The 12,134-nt window shown below is 30.6% G+C and overlaps 1 protein-coding gene across 2 annotated transcripts in view; it reads left to right on the top strand.

The window, feature by feature from the left end:
* LOC115874628 (insulin-like receptor) overlaps positions 1-3,174 on the top strand; it is a 327,686-nt gene extending 324,512 nt beyond the window's left edge. For both annotated transcript variants that reach the window (XM_030889842.1, XM_030889841.1), the window contains exon 12: positions 2,595-3,174. In XM_030889842.1, the coding sequence (XP_030745702.1) occupies positions 2,595-2,777 (183 nt within the window). In that variant the 3' untranslated portion in view covers positions 2,778-3,174. The remainder of the gene's footprint in view (positions 1-2,594) is intronic.
* The last annotated feature ends 8,960 nt before the right edge of the window (positions 3,175-12,134 follow it).

The raw sequence follows: 12,134 nt of genomic DNA, 5'->3' as shown, positions 1-12,134 counted from the left end.
TTTTTTGTCAGTAATAATAAAAAATATAATTTTTTAAATGGAAATCATAGTTGGCTATGAACTTAAAAAAATGCTGGGGTTTAACCTTTTCCAACCAAGGTTTAACCTTTTCCAAGTCATTGAATTATTTAGTCAAAGTCCTAAAAATCAAAAGGCGTTTCAGGCAGAAAAAATTTAACCATATTTTCATGTTTTTTAATTTTTCTCTACGACTGCAGATTTGGAAAGGTATAAACGAGATTGACCATTTTAGAACAAGCACCAATTTTTATGAAGAATGTATTTTTCTCGAAATACCAATATTAAATATATTTTCGATAGATTTTTCACCCCCATTTTATCATCTAAAGGGATGATTTATTATCATCTAAGGGGACTCATGGTACAAAGAAAACAAGGTATGATCGATAGCGGCCCCAATTTCGTTCAGTTTGTGCATATCACCTGTGACGTCATATGCCATACAAAAAAATATCCATATTGTTCAATTGCCACTAATAAAAAAAGACCTGAAAAGTGAAGATTTCAGTTAACGTCTCCTTTTTGCTGCCAGGGCTAATCTGGACGGGGCATACTTTGTTTACGCGGAATGCGAACCGCGGTCCTCGGCCATATATATCATGGTCAATGGCCTACTGACTTGGCAAGTGTAAAAAAAAGACCTAAAATAGCTAAGAATTAGGACATAACCCCAAAAGTTATGTCAAATCATCGAGCTTGATATTTGAAAAATTATTTTCACTATTATGTGTCATCTGTTTGAAATTTGAAATTGGCGCGCGGAGCTTGCCGACCAATGGTGCCGTTTATCACCTGTGACGTAGTAAGCAACCTGCGCAATATCATACCTTGTTTTCTTTGTATCATGGAGATGACTCAGTTCATTTGTTGATGTCTCAGTGTTCAATTACGTTACATGATAGGAACGTTTATGCAAAATTTATTTACAGTATGTCACCGGATTGTCTTTACAAGAGGAACAACTTTTTTATTATTGGCATTTTGAGAAAAATGCATTCTTCTTAAAAATTGAAATCATATTTGGAAAAGTATAAACGAGATTAACCATTTTAGAACACGCAAAAATTTTAATGAAAAATGGATTTTTCTGAAAATGTCAATAATATAAAAGTTTTTCCTCTTGTTAAGACAATCCAGAAAGACATTCTGTATACCGGGTGCGTCTCAAAAGTGGTTCACCCCTATAACTTTTTTATTTCTTCAGATAAAAAAAACGAGATTTGGTTTGTTAGTATGACATAAATTAGGATTGATTGACGTGTATTCAATTGTTTTCGATCACTTCCTGTTTCACCGGAAATGACTACAACTTTTGATTTTTAAATGACACTCTTGGTATTTTTTTTTACTTTATTCGATAGAAAATGAGACTCTGAATCGAATGACATATTCGCTCAAAAACAAATTACATTTTAAATTTCAATCTAGAGTGCCATGGCTGTGTTAAAAACACTAACTGCAATTTAAAAATCAAAATTTGTAGTCATTTCCGGTGAAACCGGAAATGACCGAAAACAATTGAATATGTCAATCAATCCTAATTTATGTCATATATGTACTAACATATCAAATCTCGTTGTTTTATCTGAAAAAATAAAAAAGTTATAGGGGTGAGTCACTTTTGAGATGCACCCATGTTGCATAAATATTCCTCGTGTAACGTAATTGAACATTGAGACATCAACAAATGAACTAAATCATCACCCTTTAGGTGATAAAATTGGGGTGAAAAATATATCAAAATTTGTTACCACTGAAATCCAGAAACATGAAATATAGTTTACGGCTTTATTGAGCATTCGAAACTTCCATCCCTTTAGGGTGCAAAAAGGGGGACGATAATTGGACTGAAATTCGTTACATATTCGACTAGAATCGTGGAATATTAATTTACAGCATATTGAACAATGGGAACGCGAACGAAGTCGCTGGCAAAAGTCAGTGATTGTAAATAGTGATGGGATAACTCGAGCGAAAATTCGCTCAAGTACTCGATTATTGAAATAAGCGACATCGCTCGATTATGAACGAGCGATGCAAGTGACGAGTACCAAGCGGCAAACGCAAGCGATCCTAGAATGAAATAAATTAAAATCCGATTTTAATGTGACATACTCGATAAAATGCCCAGCGAATTTTCTACATACATACATTTCAGGTAGCAAATTTATACGACGCCGTATATATATTTATCCGTTGCGTATCTGAGGGACAAAATTTTACGACCTACATCGACAATGCTTTGAAATAAACTAAATCAAGCGAATCGCTCGCCGCTTATTACTTGCCATTCATCACTGCGCACGCAACTTACTGCTTGGCGCTTGGCGTTAACGAGTTAAAAACCGTATTTTTAAATACGAGTGATATTTCGCTCCAGCGATCACTCGGATATTGCATTCGCTTGAAACTCGAGTACTCGATTATTGAAATTAATCGGTTTTGCCCATCACTAATAGTAAATGTTAAACACTATCAGTTAATCTAAATTTATAAAAATCATTTAAATGACTCTTTATTTAAACAAAAAAAATTCTAACTTACTTTTTTTTAAATATATTATTTAATTTCAGGATCACGTGGGGCAGGACTTCAAACTGGTTTCCTACTACCACAGCAGGGAGGGTCAGGAGTTCCTATTTACCCAGGGCAGTTCCAGGGCTAACAACCCTCCAGCCCTGGGTGCGGGTTTACACCAATTTGAACCACGAAGTTTTGAAGATGATCCGTTAAATTTTGATGAATTGCCCACTTAATTTTAGTCATCTGAAATTTGAGGCTGAACATTCATAATATTGGTCGTACAAAAATATTACTAAGCGAGTTACAACTAATGTTTTTCTAATCCCAGTGTCCACACAATGCACAATAATGGGGCGAATACTGTGAAAGCAACTTTTTTAATTTGTAAGGTTTGTCAAAGGAAAGTTTAACATACTTTGCGACTCTTTAAGTGTCCGGTTATAGCTCAGCGGTAAGAATATCTGTCTCGAGAATACAGGGATGCAAAATTCTTAAGGAAATATATAGGATGATTCAAAGCTATGGCACGTTGACATTTCTGGAGAACCGGTGATAGAATTTTTTTGAAAATTTGGATTTTTACATAAAGGCACCTGCTTCATCTATCTAAAATATTTTCAGGGTTACAATTTTGCCGCATCATTTGAAAAGTGGTAGTATCTTTCTTATTTTAAATGGAACACCCGATATATTATTATATTTTTGGAAACTACTTTCATATCTCATAATTTTTCTATTATTCTAACCTATACCTATCTCTAACATTTTTTGAGATAATTAATATAATATATGTAAAATTGCATTTGACAAAAAGATGATATTGATTAAGTATTGGTAAAATCATGAATTTGACACTTGAAAAGGTGACATTATTTGGGTTATAAGTTAACGAAAATCTATATATTCGATCTGTTTAATTCACTTGGATAACTCATTGGATATTATACAGGGAGAGCCAAAAAAGTATATATTTCCGTTTGTTATAAAATTGCTGAAATTTTCGTTATTTTAAATTCAACCCTACGTATATTATTTAAAAGATCAAAAGACTAATAAAATAGCTTTTCCAGTTTCCGTTTTTTAAGTAGAGCTATTTAAAAAATAATTTTATCATTATAGTCTCATTTCGTTACCATGGCAATTTTAAAAATTTAGCAAGTAAACACTAATTGATACTTATAAAGTTTGAATATTAATTTGTCTTGGTAACGATTTTCTTTAAACGAAACAACTATTATTTTTTAAATGGCTTTACTGAAGAAACTAGAAGATTCGGGTATATTATAGGAACATGATATATTGTTGAAAAGCAATTTTATTTGTGTTTCGATTTTTTAATAATATACATACGCTTGAATTTAAAATAACAATGGTTTAAAACTAATAACCCATTTTCAATCGATTGATTTAGACAGATCGAATATGTCAACTTTCCTTAACTTCTAAACCTAATTTCAGGTTTCAATATGCCGAATTTATGATTTAACCAATGCTTATTCAAGATCATGTTTTTATCAATTTTACACATGTTTTATTTTTTATATCGAAAACTATTAGAGATTGGTATAGGTTAGTATAACAGAAAAATTATCAGATAATGAAAGTAATTTCGAAAAATGTAATAATATACTAGGTGTCCCATTTAAAATAACGAAGATGCTACCACTTTTAGTATAAAGCGGCAACACTGTATTGCGAAAAATAATTTAGACAGATGGAGCAAACGCTTTTATAGAAAAATAATCGTTTCATCACCCTATATGGCAAACCACCTTGAGTATATTTCCCTTATGTTTGCCTGGTCCTCTCAAATAATACCTTGAGGAGTCACTTACACTCAATACTGTATTTTAAAACAATTAATACAAGGTGACTTGCATTTGAAATATACACTGTAAATATGACTAAGGATATAAAATTAATATTAATAATCTCATCTCACCATTATTATAATACCATATATCAGTATATACTTCAATTTTCAACGTTTATCAACCATATTTATGGTTTAATGGAAAATATGTGGCAATGGTAATATAAATCAGTATTAATGTCAGATATCTATAGAGAAAATACGGACTGAAGTGGGATACAAATTATTAATTCTGTCGCGTACGTCGATATGGGGACGATGTGTCCATTTATCCCCTTGTCAATGTGGATTATTTTAATATTATCTCTACTAGTCGAACAAGAAGTGAATAACAGAATATATTCATTAAATTTTGATTAAAATATGAATACAAAATTGCAAGTATACACCTGTATTAATAAAATATGTTTTTTTATTATTATCAAAGCAGGTAAAAAAAAACAGCATCCAGATGGCTTGGAAATGACGATCGATGACATTCCCTATGTAATTTTACGGATAAAATGGCAGCGATCTTCATTTCATAGCCATCGCTGACCAAAAGTGTGTAGCGAGTAGCGCTTCTTTTAAAAAAATATCGCTTTAATCGATTCATACGCTATTTGTATGGCAGTGGGCTAAGAAGCTGTATAACTCTAGAAAAATATTTCTTTGTGAGTATAAGAAAAAAATTAACGATTTCAGTATAAGCCTCAAAATGTGGAACTTGGATTAGAGAAAAAAATTAGAATTATCGAATTAAGTGTCAAGTTACACTGGGACATTTGACTGAAGTTGTCATTGTTGTTGTCTAGTCCAGCACAGGGAATTCCATTAGTGTTTAAGTTGTGATGTTAGTGATTATATAGTTAAGTTCCTCCTCGTAAACAAGAGACTTTCTTCTTTTCCTAACTGATATTTAATACTATTGTGGATACATAATAATTAATAATAAATTTATTAATTTTTATTTCCTGGTTACTACAAATCATTGAGTAAAACGACTAAAAAATAAGGACACCTTAGTTATCAGATTATACAAGAAACTTGGTAAGACCGTAAATGGGTTTCAATATGGTTAACTTGATATCCAGTTGATCAGTGGCGTTTAATATTTTTTTAACGTATTAAACTGTCAAGTAGAGTATATTCAATAATAAGCTGGATTATTGTATAGGGTGATTCACGGCGATGCGGGCGATGGCACGTTAGACGTTTATGGAGAACCAGTAAAAATTTGGATTTTTTCATAAAGGAGCTTGCTCCATTTGTCACACATGGTATATTATTACATTTTTCAAAATTACTTTCATATGTGATAATTTTTCTATTGCACTAACCTATACCAATCTCTAATAGTTTTCGAGATAAAAAATAAAACATGTGTAAAATTGACAAAAACACAATCTTGAATATGCATTGGTTAAATCATAAATACGGCAGATTGAAAACTGAAATTTGGTTTAGAGGTTAATGCTTAAAAAACATTTTTTTTGTTCGTTAGGCAAATTTGTTTATCTGTAAACCTAACTGCTGACAAGTAGTTTCCATTGGATTAACGCAGCAGTGTTTACAATAAATAACTATTTTATTTTGTAGATTTTCTTGCAGTGGCGAAATACCCATATAGGATTTTTTTGGAGAGATGAATGCGCCACATAGTTTTATTTTATTAGTCTTTTGATTTTTTAAATAATATACATTTAGGAATGTGTTGAATTTAAAATAACGATTTCACGCACAGCAATTTTATAACAAACGGAAATAACTAATTTTTTAGCTGTCCCTGTGTAACATCCAACTAGTTTATTTAGACAGATTGAATATATAGACTTTCGTTAATTTATAACCCAAATTTCACCTTTTAAAATGTTCAATTCATTATTTTACCAATGATTATTCAAGATCATGTTTTTGTCAATTTTACATATTATGTTTTATTTATTATGTCAAAAAATGTTAGACATAGGTATAGGTTAATATAATAGAAAAATTATGAAATGTGAAAGTAGTTTCCAAAAATGTAATAATATACAAGGTGTCCCATTTAAAATAACGATGATGCTACCACTTTTCAAATGATGCGGCGACATTGTAACGCTGAAAATATTTTAGAAAAATAAAGCAGGTTCTGCATAAACGTCTAACCATAGATAAATGAAACAAGTTTAAGGCCAATGTAAACACTATTTGGCGCCATTCTTCGCGTCCCAAAGCTTTTGAAAGTTTCGAAGCTGTTCGGCTTTTTCCGGGATTATATCACCAAATATTTTTTATTCAAATTTATTATTATTTTCTTTTAATATTATAAAATAAAATACAGTGTGTTGCATACAAGAAACTTTATTTTATATAAGGACATGTATGAAATACCTATGAAACATTGAAAACCGACGTTATGCCACGATCCACGATGGTTTTTGCAATTCACAGTTCACAACACAGCTTTTTAAATTTTTAATGCAACATTTTCATAATTATCACGGGTTTGAGTAAATAAAACTTAAATTAAACTCACAAGATAGCAATAATTACTTTGAAAATGGACGCTTTAAACGCTTTTCGGAATTTTTTCAATGAGAGCGGTTTAGATTTTGAAAGATTTTATAATTTTTGAAGATTCTGACTTTGACAAGAGATATGGACAAGAGAAAATTATTTCTGTTTTTGTTTGCGGTTGTTCTTAGCAACCGCTATAGCAGCGCCAGATCGTGTACAACTATTTATCTATGCGTCTGATGTGTCAACTAACAAGTAGAAGAAATTCACAAGAATTTAAATTTGTCAAGAGGTAAGTCAAACAAAACGGACAAAACGAGTGTTTCAAAATGTAAACGTCCGACTTAATAATGAATATAGAAATAGTATTTGGCCTATTTTTAGTCGTTTTATTTAATGTTATAATCAAGTAATCAATCTCCTATCTTATAGTACAATATTTAGATAATATTTTCTATTGGGCATAATTTATGATTATAATCGATTTAGTAAAAATTTGTCATGGGAATCACAGGATTGACAGGATCAAAACTGGAAGCTATAATAATTTAGTGTGAATTATATTTTTTTATATTTGTGAAATCATATTTCCTGGCATGATATTCCTTATTGTTTACGTTCATTTGTTGTCAAATTAGTTTAAAAGAGTTTTTTTATGTTCTACAGCATATTTTCACAAAAAAAATAGAATTATTTTTTATTTATACATTTTTTTTTCGATTTGTAGACGTTTTAAAGAATATTTATTTCTTTTTTATATAATTTATTTTTTAGTGTGCTATGTTACAATAAAATTAAAAAAAATATTGTATACTTTTTGAATATGATTACATTTATTTTTTATTACCAAAGGAAAATCTAACTTAGCTCTTTAGCACTTTACCTAGGATGTGTTAGTGTAGTGCGTGTCTAGTATAGAATTACACACAGTATAAATAAAGACATCATGCCTGTCAATATACTACATGTGAAACTGAAAGCTATAAAAAAGTCTTTTCAAGAATGCGATGTGATAAAAATAAAAACGATGCTACAGCAGGTATAGAATTATTATTGTATGTTGGTAAATAATAAATCTACAGTAAAACATTTTTAATACTGTCCAATAAAGTATTTTTTAAAACAGATTTTTTACATTGAATGTAAGCGTTGTACATAGTGTTCTAACACAGATCTTATTTTTATGCCTAGGTACTGTGATTTTATTATTCTATAACAGGGTACTAACAAAGGTTATAAAATATTAAAACTTTTTTTTATTTTCTTAAAAATGTATGTGTACAGAATGCAAATGCAAATGGCCAGAACACAACCTGTAATAATTTCAGTCGGAATATTATACAGGGTGTAAATAAATGGGTGCCAAGGTATTCGGAGGTAGTGCGATTCTCTATAAGCTCGTAATTTGAAATTTCTTGCTATATAGTGACTCACTATTCTTATGATATTTTTAGGATGAATAATATAATTTTTCTCGATTTACGAAATTGGCTGACCGATATTTTCATCCCAACCAATTAAAAAATTGCTCGAAATTTATTCTAAAACTATCATGACCCGAACGAAGATGTTAGAAGGTATTGCTATAGTGATGTTAAAATTTAAAAATATATCGATATATTTATTCTATCACTTTAATATATCGATACATGTATACAGATTGTTAACTGGACGGTTACTTATTGGGGAACAGAATGGCAACACTGCCTACATTCCAAATGAGTACTAAGCTAAGCTGCTGACTCGTCCCGTCGCGTCGCGTCGCGTCGCGTCGTCTCTCGACGAGCGGGCCGAGGTTGCCATATTTCAACCATAAAGATCTTTTGCTCGAGTAATAAACAAATTAACAACCTGTATATTACTTTTGAAGAGCGTTTCATCGTTCTTTCATAGATTCATTGATATTCCTTGAATATGTACAATCTAAATAAAAAAGAGCGCAAATTACCTTGGGAATGGTCGATAACATTCACAATATAATTTTACGTATAAAATATTATTCATCCTTAATTTTAAGGTAGTTTGACATTGTTTTTACCCGATATTTATTTATCAACGAACATATACAATATGATAAAAAAAACAGCTGCACGATGGCTTTGAAATGAAGATATCTGTCATTTTATACGTAAAAGTATAAAGTATATAGGGAATGTCATCGATCGTCATTTCCAAGCCAATTGGACGACCTTTTTTTCGGTCACACGGTATATTTTCTCTGCAAAACATTGATGAGTATATCGATGAATTTTATAAAATGTATCGATATTTTTACAGTATTTTTAATGAATGGGGCTAAAGACAATGGAATTTGCCATCTCGTGATCACTTATCAGTGATTAAACCACAGTTTCTGATATATCGCTCGTCAGTAATTAGTTCATTCTATAGCTTCATTGAGAACCTCGCAAATAGTGGAATAAATTAGTGGTTTCAATTTCTCTATTCTGTTTTGTTTACGATCATTGACAATGTTTAAAAAACACAATTAAAATTAATAGAATATCCTAGCAGCTAGCGTTAGTCAGTTGTATCCATAGAAAATTCTTATTTTTAGCTTATAAAACAATCAAATTTTGATTTCTAACCACAATTTCTCTTGACGGAAGATCAAAAAAGGAAAGTATACCAGAGAAATAGTACGAGAGCTAGCAACGTCAGAAAAACAAGTATTTTGAGACGTCTGGCTCTTTGATATATCTTTCACTATGCTCTCTAGAACAGCATGCGGCCCGTCTGGCTGCCGGTAAACGTTGCGTTCCTTACTGCGCATTGAAAGAAGATCATATATTTTTATTAGTCCTTTAAATTCTAGTATTGAATATAAATCGAACATGTCTCCATAGCGCAGTGCGTAGAGTTTCCGACCACGAGTGCGAATCCGGGTCAGGGCAAAGACTTTTTTATTTTATTTTCGTTTATATTCTGATAGTAAAGTATTAAATATTTGTTTTTTTTTGAATCACCAGAATTATTTAATACTTTACTATCAGAATATAAACGAAAATAAAATAAAAAAAAGTCTTTGCCCTGACCTGGATCCCAACTCTATAAATCCTCGGTTCGTAGTCGGAAACTCTATACGCACTGCGCTATGGAGACATATTCGATTTATATTCAATAATAGAATTTATAAGACTAAATTAAAAAAAATATAGGATCTTCTTCCGATGCGCAGTAGTAAGAGCCAGACGTCTTAAAATACTTTCTCGAAAACGCTGCTAGCTTTTAGACTATAATCAAAAGCCATAATAACATTTCTTGCAAATTTTGAAGTATAATTATAGGAAAAGTTAAAAGTTTGATAACTTTTTCTACTAATTGAACATGTCCACTAATTTTGACGTTCTGAATGCTTACAGTGAAATTAAATGTGAATGCTTACAGTGAAACTTTTCCACTAATTGCGAGGTTCTGAATGAAGCTTTAGTATACAAACAAAATAAAAATTACCAGAATTGTTTAGTGTAAGTATGCCTTTTTGTGCTCTTTTAATTACACCCTGTATATAAAACGCCCAACCAACAATTTTAAAAACATGTTTGCTATTAAATTAGCAACTTTTTTAATATAAATAATTTTTAAAAATACCATCTATTCGTTCTGTGCAAATTATTTTTACTTACTTTATAAAACATTTTTTAATATTAATATCAACTTTATGAATAAATATATTTTCACGAATTTACTACTGAAAAGGGGAAATTATTTTGAAGTGTAACAAAAACGCGTTTTACATCAGTGACGAAAACAATGTAACAATCGTGTTAAGCTTCTGTTTGGGAGATTTTCAATTTATATCCCTTTATCCCCTGTTCGAAATACTCGATCCAGGCACGTTCTAAGTTTAATATCAGTTTATTTTGCATATTTTTGCGTTAAATCATACAAAACGTAACGGTAATAAAATTTATTTTGATACATTTTCAACTGCAACTGCAAGTATTTTTAGTAGTGTAATTTTGTGAGATAATATGGCTATATTAAAAATGAGTTTTCCGAAATTTTGTTATTAGAAAGTTTTAAGTTTTAGTAATGCAAATAAATATGAAATTATGATATAATATAAAAGTCAGTGAAACGTGATAACCTGCTAACTCCATTTTTTACGTTAATAAGTTTTTTATACCATTAGAAAGAGAAAAAAATACTCTATAAGTAGGGAAAGCAAATACATTTTTCCCATTAAAGAATATTTGCTATTTTAACTCAATAATATCTGCTAACTCCCAGTGATCTGAAATAGCCACCGAAATGCTGCTATCTCCGTAATTTCCGTTACGATCACGCTAAAGCAAACACACGGATTCTTATATGTTTCTTTAGTACAGTGTCAATGCAAGGAGGGGCCCGTGTGGATTTTTTTTGCGTATTTTTTTGCCTTATGTTTTTTGTCAATTTTTCCCTATTATATACAGGGTGAGTCTTAAATAAGTGCAAATACTTTTAGGGGTAGTATATTTCGAGATTTCGACCCAAGAAACACGATTATGGTTGTAAATTTGGAATTTTTTTTAAAAAAAATTTGGAATTTTTTTTAATTTGTAGTTTAAAAACATACTTTGTGTGTTATATGGCAACATAGGTAGTAGATTAAATTTACAAGAAAGAAAATCCAACGATTCTCAAAATTATAACAAAAAAATGGAAATTTTAAAAGTGAAATAACTCGGTTGTTTTGAATTTATTTGATAAAACGGTAAAGAGAAAATATTTTGTTTCTTTAATTGAGATTTACCAGCCCTGAAAATATATGCACTTATTTAGGACTCACCCTGTATAGAAATCAGGGAACTACCCTAATGCAAGGTAAACCAATGCAATGCAAGTGCCATAATGCAATGCAAAAGCAAATATTATTAAGAATAAATAATGAACTAAAAGGGGGCCCGCGAAGTCTGGGGACCCCTTGATAGTTATATATATAATATGGCCAGTTCGACCCTGCGTTGATCCGTTCTGTAAATACGGGGTATCTGTAAAGGGTAAGGGGAAAAACGAAATTCTCTATATACGAGCAATTCATCGGCGTGCTATAAATAGTTTAAATAACCATTACGTACTTGTACAAGAATTTCCATAATACCTAATCAGTTTTATTTTTTTTCAACGTTTTTCCACGTAAATGATACATAATTGTTATAAAAATTTAAAAAAATAAGAAGAAAAGTAATAAAAATTTAATAAAATCACGTACTGTTTTCCAAGCTCGGTCTACTACCGTTGTATAAAAATTAGG

This window comes from Sitophilus oryzae, unplaced genomic scaffold (genome assembly GCF_002938485.1).
Source record: "Sitophilus oryzae breed Bouriz unplaced genomic scaffold, Soryzae_2.0 scaffold_1297_pilon_pilon, whole genome shotgun sequence".
In the NCBI taxonomy this organism is placed as follows: domain Eukaryota; kingdom Metazoa; phylum Arthropoda; class Insecta; order Coleoptera; family Curculionidae; genus Sitophilus; species Sitophilus oryzae.
Note: the sequence above shows the minus strand (reverse complement) of the source record. Positions and strands in the feature narration are given on the sequence as shown.